The 22,816-nt window shown below is 43.3% G+C and overlaps 1 protein-coding gene, 1 long non-coding RNA gene and 1 other non-coding gene across 9 annotated transcripts in view; 2 read left to right on the plus strand and 1 right to left on the minus strand.

Annotated features, from left to right (window-relative positions):
- Positions 1–1,408: 1,408 nt before the first annotated feature.
- Positions 1,409–12,996, minus strand: LOC146597155 (uncharacterized). Of its 2 annotated transcripts, none has more exons than XR_014895567.1 (4): positions 12,945–12,996; positions 9,228–9,354; positions 7,768–7,834; positions 1,409–3,275 (listed from the first exon to the last, which is right to left on the minus strand). It is a non-coding gene; the product is annotated as an uncharacterized LOC146597155 (long non-coding RNA). The 2 variants fall into 2 exon arrangements; XR_014895566.1 differs by lacking the exon at positions 12,945–12,996 and adding an exon at positions 12,859–12,934.
- On the plus strand, positions 8,532–8,603 carry TRNAE-UUC (transfer RNA glutamic acid (anticodon UUC)). The gene has a single exon. It is a non-coding gene; the product is annotated as a tRNA-Glu (tRNA).
- A 152-nt stretch (positions 12,997–13,148) lies between the features above and the next one.
- Positions 13,149–22,816, plus strand: part of RBM39 (RNA binding motif protein 39) — a 32,871-nt gene continuing 23,203 nt past the window's right edge. For 2 of the 6 annotated variants that reach the window (XM_085302652.1, XM_085302653.1), the window contains exons 1-3: positions 13,149–13,470; positions 16,579–16,641; positions 18,470–18,519. In XM_085302652.1, coding sequence (XP_085158778.1) covers positions 16,591–16,641; positions 18,470–18,519 — 101 coding nt within the window. In that variant the 5' untranslated portion in view covers positions 13,149–13,470; positions 16,579–16,590. The remainder of the gene's footprint in view (positions 13,471–16,578; positions 16,642–18,469; positions 18,520–22,816) is intronic. The other 4 variants (XM_085302649.1, XM_085302650.1, XM_085302655.1 and 1 more) reach the window with 3 other exon arrangements.

Here is a 22,816-nt window from a genome sequence, read left to right on the forward strand (position 1 = left end):
TGGGAAGATTTTGAGGACTTTCTATGTTTATTTGTGTCAGGAATACAAATCAGTCTGGTCAAGTCTGTGCAGAAATACCAAGGAGATGTCCCCTGCATCTGCACAGATCAACTGTTAGTGTACGAACAGCAAGTCTAATGCCTTAGGAAAAGGTAGAGCCTTGCTCCAGTCGATCATGAAAGACTTCAGCCAGCATGAATACTCCAAATAAACAAGCTATGTACTAAAGGTCAGCCCTGCCAGATCAGCTCACGCTTCTGCCAGCCACCGAGTTGGAAAGTGTCACTTGGCACAGTGGTACAGCAGGTCTCAGGAGTGCCGTCCTTGTTATCTAAATGCTTATTGAAATGTGGCAGTGTTCATACCTAAGTCATACAAGGGTCCTGTTATTCCAGAAAAGGAACAACCCCAGGARTAAGCAAATCTTTGTGGTGGAGCTGTCCAGAATTCCTCAGATCCTCTAATTAGGAGTGCTAGACTTGGCAGATACTTGGTGGATTTTGCCACTAGCAGAGTGATTTTTGGCCTGTATCACACAACACTGCAAACTTCTGATAGAGTCAGAAATGAGTCTGTTCATCTTATTAATCATGTTGTACCGCGGGTGAATCAGCTGGCAAGGGTTTCTGAACAGACTGATAGAGCACTTGGTGTGCTCTCTAGCAGACGGTGTTTTGGCACTACTAAATAACTTTGGAGTAATTTAATCTGAAGACATTCATGTGAAGTCCCACTGCACTTTTAAATAACAAATAGAGAGACAGTGAGATCATGGCAACTCTGCTTGCTGGCTGGGCGTGCAGCTGCACTGTGCTTGCCCGGCAGGCTGCTGTGCAGCAGAGGCCAGCGGGGAAGGAGAGCCTCTGTGGGGGGCCAGGAAGGCTCCGAGCAGTGTAGGGAGGGGATGCTGTCCTGCGGCACTGGCAGGAGAGGGTAAGCCCTCTAAGCAGGTAAGGGCTRAGTTCTGCAGGGTTACAAAACTCAAGGAATGGGACATAAACTAGGAGAGCAGAAAAGGCAGACTTAAACCAGGTCTGCACTAGAAACAAAAGATTGCTGGTGTAGCTCTAAAATGTAGTTAAACTGGCAGCTCTCCTTGTATGGATACAGATCTTATGGGCCTTTGCCAATAAAGGCTATACCTGTTTTCAGCAAGAAACAGTAATACTGGAAAAATGCTCATAGCAGCCTCTATTTAAGGGCTCTTAAAGATATAGACTTGGTGTATCAAAATTATTAGTTCACACTGCTGTGCTAGCAAGAGTCTCCACACTTTGGGCAGACTGAAAATAGAAGCTGGGGAGATGGGGGGAGGTTGCAACAGCCTCAGCTTGAGGGAGTCCCAGAAAGGAGTGACCCAACATGGTACATGGGAAGTTGGCTGCAGGAGGGACCAGGCAAACATTCATTCTTTCTGCAATGTTCTTGTTTTATTTTGTGTATTTGAAGGTGAGCTGATAACATGTAGGCTATTCTCAACCTACACTTCTGGCAGGACTGCAGAAGAATCTATAATGTTACTGCTTAACTGCCAGAGCTTTGTAGCTAAAACTCTTAGGATGTGATTCTACATGCATTGCTTTAAGAGATCCTCCCATTCCTGCACCCATCCCACAGTCATTTTTCTTGCTCCTCTAGCTGTTTCCCACCTTACTCCTGTCACTGTGGAGCTGCACTCCAAGCACCTGAGCTGAAACAAGCCACCTCTCCAAACTCTGAGCAGTGTGCAGCAAGGGCCCACGGTGCTCCCAGTTCACTGTATGGAGGCAGTACCTGCTCCAGGAGAAGGCGGCACCTGCATGCCCAGCGCAAGCAGGTCAGTGCTCCCAGAAAGTCTCTTCTCTTGAGCTAAACCATTTGGCCCGGAGGTGCCCAGGAACACAGAGCAGTCATTGAAATGATGTCCTCAGACCAGTCCTACTCATGAGCTAGCAGCCTTATGCTGTCTTACACAAAGTCATACAGTAGGAGGGCATAGTGAGGAAACAACCATGAAGGCCAGAGGGTGGTCATATACCCTCTGGCACCAAGAACACTCTACTCTCAGGAGCAGAGATGCCTCACTGTTGGAAGAGGCAGGCTGAGTGAAAGGGAATCCAAATTCAATTACTGAGCTCAATAGCTGGGTTTATGACACTGTGACTTGGACGCAGGCACAAAGGTGTCAGAGTAAGGGCTGTCTCTTAGAGGTAGAGGGGTGCTGGTGGCTGAGAGCTGTGTGGATACCAGTGACTTGGGGAGGAGGGGAGAATGCTGGAGGGGAAAAATTAAGCAGCTAGAAGAAAATGTCTCTTTAGTAGGACCTCTGCAGTGGCTTTCTTAGGGACTTTCACAGCAACATTTGCTACATGCAGTGCATAGCAGAGCAACTGATGTAGAAAGGAGAAGCTAATGGGAACTAGAGAAATCCTGGGAATAGAAGGTGCCTATTTCCCCCCTTGGAACCCAGCCCACTGAGGCTGCACTGGGGTCACTGGGAGCATATATTTAGGTGGATGTGTAGGGGAATAATACCAGAACTGAAAGRTGTGTGTGTATGTGTTTGTTTGCTTGTTTTAAGGACTGCTCCCGAGGCACAGAAGATAATCCAGTCATAGCCCTACCCACCTCTTGCAGTGATGGGCTGAGGAAAACACCTACTAATGGTAACTGGTGCAACACTATAAAGAGGTCATGTGAAGACCTCCAAAGTTATTGGTGGGTCACCATTTGACAAATGCATGGCAGATCAGGCCCAGTTGTCATTATGCCTGCCATTAGTACGCCCAAACTGGCTGCAGAAGGAGAAAATGAAGTCTCTATAACAGTCTTTAAAAGCATTTTAAAGACATCACAGTGTCTCCAAGAGCAGCAGATTATAAATCCCTGACCCTTTTGCTAAGAGTGAAGCCAAGCTGTCTACAAAGGACTGGAAGAAACAGCCTTCATGAATTATGAGGCTGTGAATACTAGATCACTGTAAGATAAATTAAGAGATATATGATCAATGTTTCCAGGCCAAACTATCCCCTTGCTGTTTGTTCTTGGCTAAAGTACATTTCCTAAACTATTGCTGAAGAACTGTGAAAACATCCAGGTCCTTGATACTATGCTTTAATTGTTCCTTCAGATGCTGGTCCCATGTGGAAGAAACTATATCTAGAGCCATACACCCATCCCCCTTTTCATGAAGCTCTTCAACTGATGGACATTTATACTTGTCCACACATTCTACATCAGGAAATTACAGCTGGAGTTGAATGACAGGCCTTCCTCATCTGCGGGTCTGGAAGAACCTGTAATGTGAAAGGTAAGGAAAGCATAGTATTGCCGAGAGTCACACTAGCATGTTGACCTGGATGTTTGGGCCTGTTTTACCTTTGGGAGGGCAGGGATTGCCCTTGCTCTAACTCTGCTAACAAATGAGACTGCACAGGCTGCAAGCAGTCCAGCACAGTGCCAGCCCCGAGGTGTCTCCGCATACATCAAGGGGGGAGTAATAGTTCCATTCAGGTGTGAATGCAACTGTTAGCTGTGTTGTGTGATACATTGGCCCCTGACCCATCAACCGACCTTACCTCAAACCTGCCTTGTGGGCTTGCTGGCAGACACTGGCTGTGTCTGGTTACCATCACCAGACCTGCTCYGCTTCTCTTGCATAAYGGGTTTGCACAGAAGGAGGCATTAATACTCAAGAATGTCCTACACTGTGAAAGCCATATATTAAATAGGTCAAGCAACTATGAATGCTACATGCAGGCAAGACTTCTCACAGTAGACAGTTCTTAATTCTATTAGRAAACAAGATAAAGGGAGTACAGATCATCCACATTGGTGATGGGCTCTTTGTCCTTGGAGATTTTTGAAGCATGGCCAAAATAAGCCATTGGCTGACCTGCTTTGGTGTTGGCAATAGTCTCACTTAAGCAGGAGTTTGAGTTAAAGCCCTCCAAAGGTCCCTTCCAGTCAGCACATCTATTATTTTGTGACAAGGTGCTTGAGATTCCAGCTGGATAAATAGATGTGGTGAATTCTCCATTACTTGGGAGCACTGATATCTTRTATCAGGTGTCTCTGATACTTTCTTATTGAAAGGGACCAGGCTGACCTGGACTGTATGAGAGTCCTTTCTAACAAATGGTCTTAGAATATATGAGCCAAAGCAAAAACATTCCCATTCTTAATTAACTCAGTTTGTGCTTTGAAGCTGGCTATAGACAACAAATAGCCCAGGACTGTCATTTGGGAAGACCTGGTAGGGATATTTGGCCATTTTGTAGAAATATATGCTTTTAAGCAGCAATCTRCAGGTTTTTTACAGTTAGGAAAATGTAGATCTGTATGATGAGCCAGATGTTCTGCAATGGGACTTTTTAAAAATCATCCTTATCCCAGATTTTTCCTTCTTACTGCCTTCATCTCCCTTGCAAAGTAAGCTGTCATCCTATCACATTACCAATTGGCAATGGCAACAGCTGGCTGTAACCCAATTTTAGCAGCATGGGACACGGAAACAGATGGAACTGCAAATGCTCTTTGTTTCCTCTCCTGCTTTCTAAAACAGATTGTGACTAAAAACATACAGGAGAGATTTCTGCCATCTTTCCTGCTACTGTGGCTCCCTGGCTGCCTACAAAGCTGTGGAATGAGCAGGGGGTTACTGTTTGCCATAGCAAAGAGAACTCTGCCTTTTTAGAGAGGAGCTGCAAAGATTGGGAAAGGCACAAGATACTTCTGCAGCAACTACAAACCCTAAAAGGGGAAATGAGGGTGTATTTAGATGAAACAGCTGAACCGAGATGAGAGCTCGCTCCACATTGAGGAAGCACTCCTGTTCCCCRCACACTCCAGCCACTCAGAGTCTTGGTCCTGGTGCTCGTCCAAGCCTGAGTGAACTAATAAGCTCATTAAACTAGCACAAAACTGATCCAGAAAATCAGAAGCGAGCAGTGTTTTGCCAGACTAATAACCTGAATTGGCTCACTGGATGGTCAGACAAGCACCAGAACAAGGACAAGGATGAGGAGCAGACATACACTGGTGGTGGGGAAAGAACAGGGGGAAAAGGTTGAAGTGGGAATGCACCTTTTGAAACATTAGATTGACTTGATCAGAGTACTGAGGGAAGTCCATGCTCCCAAGTCACTTTCYATGAACCAAACTCTAAGGCTGTTGGCAAGGAAAGTTGGGAAAAAGTCCACAGCAGAAGTTTGCCTGCCTTGCTTCAAACCTCCCATGGTCTCTACCCAGGCTAGAGCATGKAAAGGAAAGCAGAAACCTTTCCAAAATAAGGTGCATATGTCCCTACCACATTAGTTACAGTTTCCCAGAGGATTTCTACTCTATCTGTGCCTCTCACACCTCTTTATGCCTGGTAAGAGTACTGCTGCTGCAAAGCCTGCTAATCTATGTCCTCTAAGGATTTACGAGTCAGTCCAAATGCACAAGCTGGGTAACAGTGCTTTTCCCCTGGAGGAGACATTTTGCACCCTAAAGCGTGAAATTATCCTATGCATGTGGGKCGGCTACACAAGTCCTGATGTCAGTTGGCTTGAGCTGGCGGCCAGCTGTCCAGAGGAGAGGGCACATGCTGAGAGGCAGGTGACTGAGGCTGATGATACGAGACTAAGCAGCCACTGTCACACACACCCAAACAGCCACCTGAGCAGTGGTAACACTGTCTTATCTTACTTTAACTTGATTTTCCTTCTCCTACCAGGGCTACAATAGCTGCCTAACCCACTGGCAATTTGGTTAGATAGGTTTCCTTCAACTGATGTTTTTGTCAGATGATGTAATATGTACCTGTAGGTACTTGCCAAGAATCGAGTTCTGTTTGTTTTAGCCACAAACAGAACCAGTAATTCCTAAAGCTATTTCTATGGTCTGATGTTTTCTTCCTACAGGATTTAAACTAAATGAATCTCCATTTCTGTGAGAACCCTGGGAGGAGTGACCTGCTGCCAGGCTTCTTGAGTTAAGGAGAGGTTGGGACATGCTAAGTCAACTACTCTATTTCTTAGCAGTGTGGGAGCTCTTCCAGGGATAGTTCCTCCTAGGCTTATTGTGCCTTGTGAGATTGTTCARATTTCTAATAGAGGTTCTGTCAGGATGTTTTGCATTATAATATGATTGATTTTCTCAGTTTTATTTCTGTTAGTCTCCAATGTAATATATATATATTTTTCCATTTTGTTGCTTATGGATACCCTCAACTGAAATATCTGTAGGTGGTTATTTTTCATCATACCCTTTTCGTGAAATAATATTGATTTTTTAAAACTTGAAGTTAATCCTTTTTTTCCTCAGATAATGTCTTCAGTTCTATCTGCACATCTTCAGTCTACTAATACATTTTGATAACAAAATACCCTATACTAAATGTGAGGAAGGATCATTTTTTATGATASTCAGGCAGCATATTACCCCTTATGTTTTATCTCCTCTCATACATTTAAGGTTTTGAGGACCAGCCATGATCCCACTGAAATCAATGGGAATGGCAGCAAGTTCTTTGCCCTACCTTGTAAAGCAGGGAGAAGTGAAGTGTCTGAACCAGTAATTGCAAGGGTTGCAAGGCCAAACTTTCTGGTTTGCATTTGTTGTACTCATTTTGCCAGGCAAGCACAGTTCCTCCAAGCATCCAGRCATTTAGCTTTAGGCAATTCACCTTGAAAGCTGTTCTTTGTTAGTTTTTTAATGYCTTGGATATCTATTAAACAAACAGGCTTTTGTATTTAATTTTCTGCACTACACACAAACGCTAGGTGCTGACGACCTGAATGCAGTATCTATTGCCTGAGCACCTCCGTGGCTGCCCTTTGTAAACAGCTACTGCTAGAGAACCGAGGAAACACTTGGGCTTAGGTCTGAGCAACATCTCAGAGATATGCCCACTGGGCAATTCGCCTATGACAGCGGGCCCATAGGAGGCCATAGCCAGGTAAGAGAGCGAACAGCTGTCAGGGCATAGGAAGGGATGGCTGCTCCCCAAGGGACAGGGAGCCAGAGGTGATAACAGAGCTGGCAGAGCGGGGGACCTCACCAGGCAGGGCTCAGCCCCACGGTATCCCAAGCAGGGCAGGCCCAAGGCGGGCAGCCCTGAGTGCAGATCATCAGGCAAGTTCATGGTATCGAGGAAGGGCCGAGATCAAGCTGGGAAGGCAATGCGCAGGGCAGAAGCAGATCCAGTGATGTGACCAAGGTCAGATACAACCCAGTGCTTGCCAGGCAGGTCTACAGTGACAAGGCAGGGCCTTTTTTTTTTTTTTTTTTTTTTTTTTTTTTTTTTTTTTTTTGTCATCCAGCACCACTCTTCTACAAGCATGGCCTGGTTCTTCCCATATAATTTGTAGCCTGCTATTACAGCGTTCCACTGATTATTTGCTTTGCATTAATTTCTGACATCCTTACTCTCATTTAAAATTTGGCATTTCAGTTCTTCCACCTTATTTTCAGATTGCAAGAATTTGTACAGAAGAACATACAAATTTGTGTAYGTTACCTAGTTTTCTGTACCCTGTTTAGCCTGGACTTCATTTATCCTGCTGTTTGCAATTTCAAATGTTTTTTGTCAAWTTCCACTGCCATCYTTTAACTAAGATACAGAATTTAATKACTTCAGCTRTGAAGGTGCACCCTAAATTCTGTGGGGTTTTTACATCAGCTTTCTTTACTTAAGTTTAAAAATTCCCCAATAACATTTTTAAATATCAGCCACCTGATTCTTTAGATCTCAGGCCTCTATCCGTACTCCCACAGCTTCTTACTGSCTGCCTGAACTCTTACCAGAGAGATTCTTCTTACAACTCGTCTTCTCAATCTTCACTCCCAGTCTCGATAAATTAGGGCATGTCTACACAGGAAAATGGATACCAAAAATTACTGGGTTTTTGTTTGTTTGTTTGTTTTTTAATCCAAGGCTTATTCCAAAACAGCTTCCATGTGTAACTTCTTCTAACCTGATTGGACTAAAAGCCATAGGGAGAAGAGTCAGTAACATAGGACAAGTGGAGTCGCTGTCTCTTTCTACACACAACTTACAAACTTGGTTCCTGCAGTCGTACAATGCACAGAACAAGCGAATCTCCCAGGTTCTCCCCAGCAGATGTTCACTCCATGTATTGCTGCTCTAACTTTATCTCCCCAACTTCACTAAATCATCGGCGGGCCCCAGCTGTGCCATTCACTAGGCACTCATCCTGCTACCTGCTTGTACCGCCACCGTACCCTGGAAGCGCTGCGCAGGGAGCAAAGCCAAGCACCTCGCGGTGGCCACATTCCCCAGCCTGCAGCAAGGCTTACATAGCGGAGCAAGGACCCGAGCAGCCAAATCCCTCGGTCTCGGGGTCTGCAACAGCCCGTGTCCGCTGCCAGGGCTCCGGGACGCGGAAGTGCTGCGCCAGGGTGCGCTTCGGGGCGCGCGGGGGCCCCGCGGCCGCGGCGAGCTGTAGCGTGGCCGGGCCCCGGCAGGCGGCGCCGCAGTGCGGCCGCCGGCGCGGCGCGGCACGGCGCAGGCACGGCGAGGCCCAGCACAAACCCCAGGCGTGCAGTCCCACATGGTCTAGCGGTTAGGATTCCTGGTTTTCACCCAGGCGGCCCGGGTTCGACTCCCGGTGTGGGAAAGCAGTAATCGTTTTTTTGTTTTTTTGGCTCCCGCTACTTCCTTCCAACCGGCAAGAGCTCTTCTGCCACCCTAAGCACGGGATAAAGCAAACACATGACTCGTGCTCCTGCTCCCACCCTGAAACCTCTCCTTGGCCCCTGCACCCCAGGGCTCCTGCGACCATCAAAAATAACGCCCCTGGTGCTTTTAGCAGAATCACAGGCAAGCAAGTACCTGTTACCTAAATATCCTGCATTTCAACACATGGTACTAAAATGAGACCAAGCCTCTCCTTCAGGTCAAGCACTACCCCTTAACCAGGAAAAATTCTGTTACAAAATGTTTTACTTAAAGCTTCCCTTTGGCCTTCTGCCAGCACCAGAGGTGAATGAACACAAGCACCTAGCAACCATGCTAATAACCCTGCAGTTACATAATCACTATCCCTGGTGCATCAACAGCCGTGTCGTACAGTACTAGAGACCGCTTAGAGCCAGTGCCTATGCACAGCTTTTGCAGCTGCTTCCCTGATGCATGGCATGTAACACAGAGGTGCTAAATGGCAGGAAGCACTSTCAAGGCCCCTCATTACCCGTTCTCACCAAAAAATCTGTATATACTCAAATCTTATATGTGTTTTTACCTCCTTGGGATTCACATCCTCCTTCCTCCTTTCTTCCACACTTCCTGGGTATCAATGAAATGTGAGCAGTGTGTTAGTGGAGTGCACAAAAGAGTCAGGCTGGTGGGCTTCCTTCCAGAGTCTGACTCTGTATTCAAGCAATGAAAGAGAAAATCATTATGAAAATCTGTTAGCCTGAGCTTAAGCATGTACTCAAGTCACAGTCATATGATGAAGAAACAAAAAATATCCCACTGAAAACTCTAACAAGTTTAGCTGCCAATTTTGAGTTATTGCCAAGTTCTATCCATACTGAATGCCTCTGACAATTTGCTTGAAAGCTTGGAGTTTGTAACAGATACTTATAAGCCCAAGGAAGAAAACCAACAGCTTATTCTGGGGAAACTGAAAGTTCAACTATGTAGAAGTTACCTGAACCATTTCAAGACAGTGATCTGGTTATGTTTTACCCATGTAAGAAATAGTGCACAACCTRTATTACTGATGCAGAAGAAGCTAAAGCACACAGTTGAAGCATAGAGCATCCTTTTGTTCTGAATTTCCCAACAATTCTGTCCTTCAGTAGTTATTCCTACTTCATGGTAGACTTGAAAGTCATTAAGCTAAATATCAACTCATAAAAAGTTAGAAAGATTTAAGTCTACTGAACAGGATCATTGGCATGTGAGATTTTAAAGGGTTGGCTGTGAAGCTCTCTGAGCCATAGATGTTGCTATTGCACAAATCAAAAGACCAGAGGCCTGAGAGGAAAAAAAATATTACTATTCTTATACCTTAATTAAGGTAAGTGGCCTGGGTAGCTGGAAACCGGTTAGTCCTGACAGCCTAGTGGCTGACATGGGAGCAGTGCTAACAAGCACCAAGTGATGGCAGTGAGCTGAGACACGCACGGCTAACAACAGCCGATGTGGCACTCTGGGAACAACCTCCAAAAACCTCACCTGTCAATGATCAAGTTATAAATGTTGTTTACAACCAAACTGTACAAGAATGATCACGTTACAATATTTTGACAATTCCTTTTTCCTAAATGCCTCAAACTTCATTAAGATGACCAGTTCAGTTCTGAAAGACTTGAAAACTCTGCTTAAGAGCTTTAATATTTTTGTAGCCTATTAACTTTTCAGAAATTTCAGGAATGATACATTAGTCTGGGGGTTTTGAGAAAACAGGTTATGAATTGAAAAACTACAAGCCTGAATTCATATTCCTTCATTGATTTAACTCAAGTAGGTCTATTTGCTATAATAAAGTAAGAATTTCAGGAGGCATAAAGTTGGTTTAGAACTTGAACTGTTTCAGACTTGTAGGACATAAAAATAAATAAATAAAAAAGACATTATTGGTTGTCTTGTGCTGACTTAAGCAGAAAGCCCACAAAATGTTAGCTGTATCATGTTGAACAATTAGCTAACATTTACTGCATAATGTTAAATTTAAATAAAAAATGAGCCATTCTGTGGGCTGCCACTGGAAGCAAGCTACCACTTGTTCATGAGACAAATAGTTTTGTTTCACAGAACAGTACKACTCCTAGTTAAACCATACAAGGCTCTAGCAAGCTATTTCTGCCAATTCTCAGTGGCTTGGACCAAAAGACACAACAGAGTGCCAGGGTAATGGCAATTTAAGTGAAACCTGAGTCTCTAGAGACTGAAGAGCTGTCATACTTAGTCCTGAAAGGGGCAATAGTTTCTGGTAGAAGGCTACAATGGTAACATCTTCAGGTGCTGTTACTACTAAAGCTACTGAACCCTATCAAAGTCCTCAGCCAAATGAAGGAAGGTCATACCACATATATTATTAAATCATTACATCAGAAGAACCAGTCATAAAAGAATATAGACAGTTTCAAAGCCCTGCCCAATACATGGCCTAATCTGCTCTCTCCCTTAACAACAAATATCAAGCTTGAAACAGCTAACATTTAACATTGCCCCATCATCCATGTAGCCTAATACAGGATAAAAGATTTCAAAAGGGTAAGCATGTAAGATGCTTCATTCTACGCTCCAGCTCTGGGAGTTGGAACTCTCAGGCCCCAACATTCACTGTTCAGGGATTTCCTAAGCTATACCCAACTTACGTGCATTGTGCGTTTGTCACAAAAGTTCAATTTTTCTCTGCAATTGTCAAAAAGCTAACTGGTAAAGTGGCTTTTTTGCTTTGGCATAGGATCACAGTAAAATTCTCACTTGTTACTACCACTTAAAATGTACTGCTTACCGTGGGACTTTCAACACAGTGGCCAGCTGGGATCTCAAGAAAGAGATCAGTTTTATAGCAAGCACAAAGCTATTTGCTCTAACACCTGTGAGCAGAAACCTGGACGCAGATGTTAAATGGCCTATCTACAAAGGACATATTGTTTCTAGCAAACACTCTTGTTATTCCATTAGCCCCATAGTGCACAAACATTTGAAGAGTGAACACAGCCTTTAGAGCTAAGAATCTGTAAAACCATTTATGGTTACAGGTGCTCAAAACAAAACTTACCACTTGCATAGCAAATGTACCTTAGCTAGACAAGACACTTGGGTGTGGCTGTAACTATGCCAAAAGAGCTCTTACCAGCTTACTATACATACATTTTGTGGATTCAGAGCTACCAAAGCTGGAGAGTGTCAAAGCTTCAAATTGATCCTAGTCAAAATCCAATCTTCTATTCTCTGCTCAAATGGATAACAGAGACCTACCAATGGATTACTGCCTGAAATTCTCCCCTCATGGCTTGAGTCAGCCTTGCAGGTGCCCTGCTTCTGTTTCTCCTCTCCTGAGCCTACTTTAGTTAATTTAGCCAGTTACCCCACCCCCTTACAGTTTCAAAGCTTTCTTTTCCAGTCACTCTGGCAAAAGAGGAGAGAAGAAAGAAAGAAAGAAAGAAAACACCACTACAAGGAAGCCTGGAGATGACCTGACTTCAAAAGGGACCATCAGGAGCACTTTGGAAGTCTTTCTAAAACCCATTAGCCTTATAGGCATACCTATATAACTTTCACTGAAGCTCCCCTTGGGTTGCTGCCCAATCAACAACAACAAAAGCAAGAATTTTCAGCCTATGGAAGAAGGAATTGTACAGCACAACACTGAAATCCTCACCRTGATAAAACAGGTATTTACTGTATTTACTGATGTTGCTGGCAAGGGAAGAGCACTGGACACTAGAAACGAAAGCCAGGTAAAAGAAGGTGCAATACCTTTAACGGAAGACAGCGACAAGAACCTCACTGCTACTTTTGTGTGGAGCTTGATACCATGTCTATTGAGACTCTCCCAGGAGCAACACCCTAAAAGATTAAGGTCATGGGTGTTCCCAAACCAGAAGCCAACCAAAGAATTAAGGCTTTGAATCAACACTGACAAGTGCGATAGGGAAAAAAAGAAAAAGGCACCTTTACTACACTAGTCAGGCCACCTGATACCAGCTGGCTGCTGCCCCCCAGCCAGAGCCAAGCAACAGCAGAAGGAAGGACATTCCCTGTAAAGCTCTGCAGAAACACGTGAGTGAGTGGGAAGTGGGCCAGTGCTTTACACCCACCACCTGCAGCCCCCCAGGCCCTTCATCAGGCACTCTATTGGGCCTGCGCTGAGTCAGAGGGCCCTGCCCTCAGGAGCACCAGCAGTGGGACACTAGGCACAAGGCAACAACAGCACCACTGAGGAGCCCAACCGCCTSCAGCCACACAGGCCCCGCGCGTTTAAATGGCCGCAGTTCACCTTCGCTCCCCCGGCTGCGCCCGAGGCGGGCGAGGCAACTCTCGCGAGAGCGCCTAGGCACCCGGGGGGGGGGCCGCCCGCCGCCCAAGTCTCGCGAGTGTTTGAGCCACGGGTTCCGGGCGCGATGTCTCGCGAGACGCGTAAGGCAAAGATGCGCTCGGCCTTGTTTCGCCTGTGTCTCGCGAGAGCCCCTGCGAAGGGCGCTGGGCGACCCCGTGCGAGTGCGCGGAGCCTGCGAGCAGCGAGACGCGGCGGGCGCCATTTCAGGGAGCAGTCGCTGGTGCCCGAGCTGGGTCCGAGCCAGAGTGCGGGGCCGTCTGCTACGGTCACGCTGCCCCTCGCCGTCTGCCGCCCCGCGGCTGGCTGAGCGGCGCTGTCGCTCCGCTTTTTAAGCGTCCTGAGAGCGTTCCTGAGCCCTCGGGCCCATCCCCCACCGTCAACGCAGCCAGCGCCGGACCCGGGAGCCGCGGCCGTCACCGCTGGACCTCGGACACCTCGGCGAGGACATCAACCGCCCGCGGTGCAGGTAACTGCCGGGCTGGGGGCTGCATCCTGCCACCGGGCGAGCGGTGGCCTGGCCCGGGGAGCGCTGGGGCCTGGGCCTGCGGGTGGCGCGAGAGGCCTGGGCTCCTCTCGCCGCCTGGGCTTCTTCCCCGCGGCTGCACTGCTGTGGCCGTCCTACCCCTTGCCAGGGCTGGAGCGCCGGGCGGCGCCCGGCCTGCCGCCGCCCCGCGGCCTGGCCTCGCGGGGTTTGTGTTCCTGTGGCCACGTAGCGGGCGGATCCGACTGTCCCCGCCGCGGCGCTTGTCCCTCCCTCACTCCCCCCACGATGGCGCTGTGCGGAGTGACCGGTCCTGGTCGCCTCGGGGCTCCGGCCTTGCCGCTGCGGCCGGAGCTGGCAGGAGGGGCCTGGCGCTGTGTGTGGCGGTGCCGTGGGGAGCGGCTCCGGCGCTGTTTACGTTGGGAGACGGCAGTCATGTGAGGCAGCGGAGCTCCGCACCGCCGCGGGCGTCCTGGGGCCCGGGAACCGCCGGCGTAGATGGCGCTTGCGGAAGCTTTGCCCGGGGCGCGCTGGGAGTGGAGGCTCCTCGGTGGTGTTGGGTAATGTGCGGTAGTTGGAGCAGCTCGGGAGCTCCGGAAGAACGAGGTGACAGCACCTCCTCGGCAGCTTTGCTGCTTCGATTTTCTTCTGACGTGTTGCTGTATTTGAGAACCCCAACTTGACTTTGTTAGGCTATGATCATGTAAGAAGTATGTTGAGAAATCTGGGGAGTGGAAGAATCGTGTGCTGCTAGAAGTTCAGTCTCTCTCTTGAGGTGCTGGAGTTGTCGCTAACCTTTCTTGATGCTTTTTCAGGAGCCTTCTTGCAAAACAAGAGTGGAGTTGTCATTTATTGGAATTTCTAAAACAAATAATTTCAAGAAGGGAACCTTTTGRGGCTACTTCTATGCATCGTAACATAGCAAAAAACAATGGAATCTTACTTCAAAATACTGATTAGATCAGTAACAGTAAATTTCACATCTTTTTGGTTTTCTATCAGTTGTTTGCTTGGTTTAATTTTCATTTTGTAAGAGTTAATTTGAGGTTTATCAGTGTTAGGTAAAAGATTCTGAGTTTTGTCATGACATTCTGCGTGCTTAAAATCAGTAAGTGTGTGTGATTTTTATGAAAAACAACTCTATGTAGCATTGCTCTTGCATAGAATTATAGAGTTGGTAGTAGGCCTGTGTTATGTAAAGTAGTAACAGGAATTCTGATGAAAACATAATTTTTTTCGGTAAGTGTATTGTACAGAGTACAAAGTGTACACACTGTACAAAGTGAGACCAAAGGTCCGTACAACTCAGTATTTGGTCTGTGAAAGTGGCTAACCGTAAATGCCCAAGAAAGAATACAAGCGCAGACAGATTATGCAGTGATACTTCTCTCACTGCGCTCTTCTGGTCTTCAGCTGGTCATGATTCAGGGCTGCAGAGGGATGGTTTTGTATTTAATGAAGAGATAATTCTGTAGTTTTTTTCAGGATTTTTTTCTCTTTGAAAACTACAAGGTTTTTTTTGTTTGTTAGCACCCACAACACACTGTAGCAGTGGCTTCCGTGGCTTAATGTTGTGTGGGCAAGGACCTTTGTTCTGAACCCACTGCACGATAGTTTGTTTCGCTCTTGTTTTGGTGGACACAGTCCCTTCCTGTTCACTTTGCATTGTCATTCGTGATTTGATTGTCCTTTATTGTGTCTCCTCTTGCCTTGGTCTTTTGGCTATTCCTCTTCAATATGAAGAATCCTGTCCTGTCTAGTTGTATATGCTTAAATAATATAAAATAACACATATTAGGATGTAACTATGGATGGAAGTTGTCATCAGTGGGAATTCTTGTAAAATCCTGGGTTTGGCCTGATGCTGTTAGGTCTTGTTACTCATRCTCGTGTACTTATGCACTGCAACTCTCCCAATATTTAGTATGATTTTAATGTGTGATAGCTATGTAAGTTGGGAAGCTGAATGTAAATACACTGGTAAAATATAAAATTGAAAGCTATTACATATAAACTAAGGATAATCATATTTGTGAGTGATAGCACTGTAGCCCAAGAAGTAATAACTTAAAAATAAGGCTAGTGTGCCTTGTTAGTTAAGCAGTTGAGTATGAGCTTTCAGGGCTCTGATGTTGCTAAAGGATTATGCTTTATTCTTGGGTGTACCAATGAAGAAAGATTGAGTGCAAGTGAGGAGGTGATTTGATTCTTGCATGTGATGCAGCTTTGGTGTAATACACTCAGTTCTGAGGTTGGGGTGAACAGTTTAGTCTTGAAAAGTTGGAGAGATTTCATTATACGGGCCAGATCTCTGAATGGCATAATTCCTACAGCAGTGCCTGTAAGAGAGGGGCAAGTATTTTCCTGCTTGTGTGCCCCCCTTTTTTTTTGTTTGTTTGCTTTTAAATTATATAGGTTTATCTTTGTTTTTGTGCCATCTGACTTAAATATAGAGGCCTGGCCTTTTGATTTTCAGAAAGGAAAAGGAAAGAAACTGTTTTACTAAAAGACTCAAGGAAGCTGAATCTTTATATTTGTATACTGTATGTGTATGTGCTGTAACTGCTCTTAATGCTTGATTTGTGACTGTTTTTCCTGTGACCAGCACTATCTAGAAGGTCAGATTTCTAGATGACTGTYGTGTTCCCTTTAAATCTTTATATTGATAAAATTGATGGTAGCAAATGCCAGGAAGCTGTGAACAGATTTACCTGAATATTTGTTCTCAATTGTTTAGATGTCTCTCTTGGATAGTGTTCTGGTCAAGCTCTGGTAGTTCTTAAAATGGCTACCAGACCTGCATTTCTGCATCATAAATTTCTGTGTTCTTTGTTCTGAAAGAAACAGGTGGCATACCTTTGGGGTTTCCACTTGCTAGTTGTGTTCAGTTGCATTTTATTGTTCACAGCTATGATTGTTTGGTGCTTTGTATCACCTTCTTTATTGTCTCTCTGTGCAAACTTCATTCTAGTTCTTGTTGGAAACTTCTTATGAGATGGTGCTCTGTGAATTTGAGCCAGTGCAGTGATGGCATCTTAAGCAAAAAATGCAAAGGCGTTTTCCTTCTCAGGTGAACTTTGCTTTTTCTTTCAGGTGTCCTGAAAAATGGCTGATGATATTGATATTGAAGCAATGCTTGAAGCTCCTTACAAGAAGGTGAGAAAAATGCGCCAGTGAGGTCCTATTTACCTTAATTTAGCATTATTCATGAAACTACTGCTGAACTGTAAACTAACATCCCTGGAGCCCTCATGATTTATCTTATTGGAGATGCATTACATGTAACTTGCAAGTAAATATATGCTGTTAATGTAATTATATTGTGCAGTAGTTTCACTTCAGCGTGATGAATAAATGCCCATCTATCTCTCTTTGTAGACTTGCCTAACGATATCTCACCTCTACTCCCATGAATTCACCTTTGATTCCAGTGTGAACTGTCAATCATAAGGTAGTAATTGAGTGACGTATCGCTGTACCGTGGTCCCTTAGGTAAAAAACAAACAAAGAAAAAAGAAAACCCCCAAAACAAAAAGAAACAAAAAGAAAAAACCAAGAAACAAACAAAAGCCTCTCCTAAAATTGCCAGGTCCAGTTTGGTATAGCAACAAGGTGAATGCAGTGGTTTGGGAAAATAGCAGGGTTCCAAGAATAACCTTTTCACCAGTCCAATGGCAAGTAAATATTTGAACAGTCTGCTCTGTGCAAGAGGAGTGAGACTTACTTTTAATGTGGAAGACTGGTGGTGGTTAATCTTTTAACAGAGCAGGTGGAAATCAATTGCTGAGTGAACGAATTTACCTAAATTCTTGGATCCCTGAATAGAACATTCTTAGCAAGTAAAAGACAGTATCACAGTCTGCRGTATCGTTCTGAAAATGCTCTTGTATTCTTCTGTCCTAGTTGTTCAATTAGGAAATGTCAATTTTGATTCAAAATTTTGATTGATTAGTGTAGTGATGTAATAGTCTTTTATCTAAACCAGCAGCAAATGAATACTGTCTTTTTTGTTTTTCACCAAATGGTGGTGAAGTGTTAACATTATGCATGCATTAGCACTGGTTTCACAAGAAATGTGTATAAAACTTAAGTCATTTAGGAGTTGTACTTTTGATGTAATTGATGTGATTTAATTGTAAAGCAAGTATATAAATTATATGGCAGCTATTGTTAGTCTATTCTGCAGTGTTTATTGCAACCATGTCATGAATTTTGGATGAGCATTTGTAAGTTATAAAAGTGTATACTTAGTTTATGTAATATTTAGCAATTATATTAAAACTTGAAGAGAAAGATGTAAATTGTTATGTTAAAGTTCTTGTATCCTGGTTTAACATGGATATTTTCCATGTAAACAGGTATGGAAATAGGGAATGTTTAGGCTGGACTGGTGGATTATTGATGACTTTCTTGGGAGTCGACGTTACTAAAGCAGTGTGAATCCCTGTTTGCTTCAGGGCGAGATGTGTGACAGAGGTGGCATCAAGCTCTTACAACTCTCCAACGAAAATGAGCGAAGATCTCGGGAATGACATCGGTCACAGGAAATCGATAGTGGCTGGCTGCTAGCATAGCCACTGGGGCTTAGGCAGAGATATAGCCTTGGTACTGATCAGAGGGGGACACAAACACACAAACCTGAAACTTCCTGTTACATTTTATAGAAATAACATTTAACCACTTGAGTGCTGAATTCTACAGGATAACTTACTCTCTAAACCATGTAAGGAAGTCTCTACAATTAATATATACTTTTAAATGATGTAATTTTTGTATTTTTTAATTGTTTGACTTAAATTTAAGCAGCAAAGTGGTTAAACATGCCTACCTAAATTTTCTAAAGCTTTCCACATTAAACTGTAAACAAGTAATTTAGTATTAAAATTTTTGTTTTGTATTTTCTTATTCCTATTCCCATTACCCTTTGACCACTTGAAATGTTTCCGCTTCGTCCTCACGATGTTCTTCTATCAACCCTGCTTAGGATGAGAACAAATTGAGCAGTGCCAATGGCCATGAAGAACGCAGCAAGAAGTAAGTATTTTCTTTGTCTTATATGGGGTGGGGGAAATTGCTGTTTTTAAACTTTCTAGTTTAAAAAGTGTCTGAGGAAGTTAAATGGAAAAGCTTGAACATTGCAGTTAAAGGAATTCTGAAATCTTTTGTTTACAAACATGGTTACATCATTGTCACTGATGTCATTAAAGCTGTACAAATGTTTAATTTCTTAGCATCAGATAAAATACAGACTTGGTAGGTTCAGCATGATTCATCTGCTTAACTATGCAATGCATTTTACATTAAAAGATGTATTTGGTTTGCAATTTTATCTAATTCAAACGGAGAGGAATCTCATGAGGTTCAACAGGGGCAAGTGCAGAGTCCTGCACCTAGAGAGAAATAACTCTAGGCACCAGTACAAGCTGGGGGCTGACCTGCTGCAAAGCAGCTCTGCAGAGAAGGACCTGGGAGTGCTGCTGGAGAAGTTGACCGTGAGCTGGCATTGTGCCCTTGTGGCCAAGAAGGCCAGTGGTATCCTTGGGTCCATTAGGAAGAGTGTTGCCAGCAGGTCAAGGGAGGTGATCCTGCCCCTCTACTCAGCCCTGGTGAGGCCTCTTCTCGAGTACTGTGTCCAGTTTTGGGCTCCCCAGGACAAGAGAGACATGGAGCTACTGGAGAGAGTCCAGCACAGGGCTATAAAGATGATCAGAGGGCTGRAGCACCTGCCYTCTGAGGAACGGCTGTGAGAGCTGGGCCTGTTTAGCCTGGGGAGGAGAAGACTGAGAGAGGGATCTTACCAATTTGTATAAGTACCTGAAGGGAGGGTATCAAGGGGACAGGGACAAACTCTTCAGTTGCCATGTGTGGCAGGACAAGAGGCAATGGGCAGAAATTGAACCACAGGAAGTTCAGCCTGAATGTGAGGGGAAATTTCTTCGCTGTGAGAGTGACGGAGCACTGGAACAGGCTGTCCAGAGAGGTTGTGGAGTCTCCTTCTCTGGAGATCTTCAAGGCCCGCCTGGATGCAACCCTGTCTAAGATGCTCTAGGTGACCCTGCTGAGCAGGGAGGTTGGACTAGATGATCTCCAGAGTTCCCTTCCAACCTTACTGATTCAATGAAAAGAGTTTGAAGAATTTAAAGATACTGTTGCTTTCTGGAAAAAGTTTATTGTTGGAATCTCCTCCCCTCCTCTGCAAAAAGGAAAAAAAGCCTTATGACTATTTCTGTGCTGAGTAGTGCACTGAATTTCAAGGACAGGTGCAAGAAGTTTAGCTCTGTTATCTGGCTCATAGTCTCAGTATTTTAGTCCTTTATATAGTCTACATAAGTGTTTCCTTTAAATAAGTTTTTTTCTGTTTTGTAATCCAAAATTTCTGGAGTTACAGTAAAACCTGTTTAAAGATTTCAATTGTAAGCACACCTTCATGAAGTCTTGTTGAAGTGTGCTGTTCTTACCTGGTTAGTAAGTTAATTCCAGAGTTTGAATACCTACAGATGACCCTAACTGGCAGGAACTGAATCAGAAATTTAAAGAAACCTTGCTTCTATGAAACAGTCTTTTAACTTTCCATTTCTTTGGGATATTTTTAAATTCTGTAATGTTATTTCCTTATCTTGCAAGTATCATTTGATGATAAAGGGAAAACTGATGTAGGAAAAAAGTCTGTAGTCAAGTAAACAGTAACTGATGTGTCTCACAATATACTGTTAACTTCAGAAGACAGCATGTATGTTGTGGTCTCAAGGAATTCTACAGGTGAAAGGCTGATGGAATCCTAAGGTTTCTTTCCAGTTGTATAAATATCTGGGAATGAGAAGTCTAATCCCAGCATCACATTTCAGATGGAATCTAAACTTGATTGTAAGTCAGATTTGCATTTTGGACAACAGTGGTTCCTTCCCTTGCACATTAAATACTGAGACTCCCCAAACCTGATAAAAATGGCATCTCCTAGTATTTTAAAGTTCTGAGGTTTTATCAGTTTAAAACTATACACCTGACATGTAAAACCATGCTTCTGTTTGAATGACTAGTCCCAAAATACTAACTGTGGTTTGAAAGAGAAGTATATGGTTTCTTAACTTTCAGAAATGGTTCTGAGCTTGGCTCATTGTAGAGTGCTTAAGAGTATTAGAAAACTTGTTGCTCATTTCCTGAGTTGCTATAGCCTAAGACCAAGTAGATCCCATCTGTTGAGCAGGAGGATTATTTCTGATGTAGTTGTCTTTCTGCTCACAATCCTACTTCTAGGTTGCAGATTTTTAGTTTTTTGTTTGTTTTAATTCAGGCAGCAAATTCAGAAAAAGGATATGTTATTGTGAAACCAGAAGAAAATCAAGGTGTCTTGCTACTGTTTTGCAGAGTTACTGGTTATGTGGGGAGTCATTTCCTTTTCTGCTTTCCTAATTATGTACAAGTATGTGTTCTGAGATGTTGCTCTTGTGGTATCTCATTGTTTCAGTTTTGGAGTCTGCAATTGCTAAAAAGTTAGTTATTCCCATACTCGAGATTCTCCATTAGTATCGAACTTTGTGTCCCAGAATTTTTATTTGATATGGCTGTTGCTTATTTAAATCTTTAAAGAACCTACACCATTGTGTACATGGCTACTGACAGAATGCACTCTACTGAAGATTAAGGTGCATACAGGCTTTGCAAGACTCCTGTTTTTCTCATTAGTTAAATAAACATTTGGAATAGCAACATCAAAAAAGTACTCTTTGGTCTACTTCAGTTGGAGAGTGCTGGAGTAAGATTGGAACTTCTCAGAAAATTCATAATCCATAGTAAACATAACTAAGTTCAGCTTGTAACTTTTAGTAATAAATGTCAAATAATGCTGAATTTCTGTTTTGGAAATTAAAAGAGATTAAGAATCTATACAGTTCTAGGTGCTTTACAGTTCTGTTCAGTTTAACTATGAATAGAAGGCTAATTTTTAAATATAAATATCCTTGTAGATAATGTCTGTTAAGAGTCTTTTGGCTGCAAAGAAGGTGCAACTGGTAGTGGATATTTGATTACACTGGTTATTATTTCTTACTGGTATTACCAGTATATTAAGATACAGAATGAGCTATAGTTGTTTGTTTGAGCAATAACTTGATAACTCACATCCTGTGAGAGAGACATTTGCATCATGCTCTGTCAGTGGGAAATGCGGTTAAGCAATTTTGAGGCAAATCACTCTAGATATTTAAATGGTGTCCCCTTCTTTTACAAGGATGTGAAGCTTTTTGAAGATCGTGTTTTGACATAGCAGTTTCTCTGGCCACACTAAAGTATTAGAGAAACTAATTGTAAATTAAGAATAATCAAAACAAAATGAAATACTCAGCTGTTCTTAAACTTGCCAGTTTGGTCATCTTTAATTTTTACCATTTGGTCATGATTTGATCTTAAAATGTTTCTCTTGAGAGATGAATACCAGGATAGTTGTCATGGGTCATCTTAGATGAAGACTGGGTTGAGAGGTGTGTAGGTTTTTTTGTTTTGTTTTTTGTTTTTAAATGTAGTAATTGAAAATAACTGTAGACTTTATTTTAGATGGTTGTAGAAACTAGCTGGAGTGAACTTTCTGAAGAAAATACGCCTAAAATCAGAAATCTTTATGAGTTTGTGTAAGCAGAAAGCTTAAAGGTGGGGAGCAGGAAAGCAGCTCATCAGCAAAGGATCTTTTGAATGTCAAAAATGCAGCAAGGGGATATTCCTGAAGTTTAGCTTGAAGTAAACTTTGAGTAATTGCTTCAGCCTCTGTTTTAAAGTGGAACATTTGTGGATGTGTGCACACACTTGCACACTTTATTTATGAAAAAATTAGGAAACATTAAATCTGTTTATGCTATGAAACTGAGGTTGAACTAACCTACAAGTAATTCAAAAGTRCTTTGCAAAAATGGAATTGTAGGTCACTGGTCCTCAAATATGAGGTAGAATCGACTTACAGATTTTACACATTTAAATTTGTTAAGTAAACAATTAAAATTCTGAACGACTGCTGTTTGCGCCGAATCTTGGTGGCCCACAAATGTGGAAAAGCAAGTGGCTTGTGAGTGGGGCTAGTAAATGGATATATGAAGTGGRAGTAAAACTCTTAAGCTGAATGTATTACAACTGATAGCAGGGACAATCTAGAGAAAATAAACTTCCTTTCCCTCATCTTCCTCTTTTCTTCCTTTCTGTTTTGCTTTGTTTTGTTTTATTTCACTATAAAAATGTAAAGTTATTGTTGACATCTTGATTGACTATTTACAATACATTTGAAAGACATTTGAAGTACTGGATTTAGTATGTACTAGTTCTAATGCAGTCTTTTTTTTTTTTTTTT

The sequence above is a fragment of the Rhea americana genome, unplaced genomic scaffold (genome assembly GCF_003343005.1).
Source record: "Rhea americana isolate MKP2758 unplaced genomic scaffold, rheAme1 scaffold_190, whole genome shotgun sequence".
In the NCBI taxonomy this organism is placed as follows: domain Eukaryota; kingdom Metazoa; phylum Chordata; class Aves; order Rheiformes; family Rheidae; genus Rhea; species Rhea americana.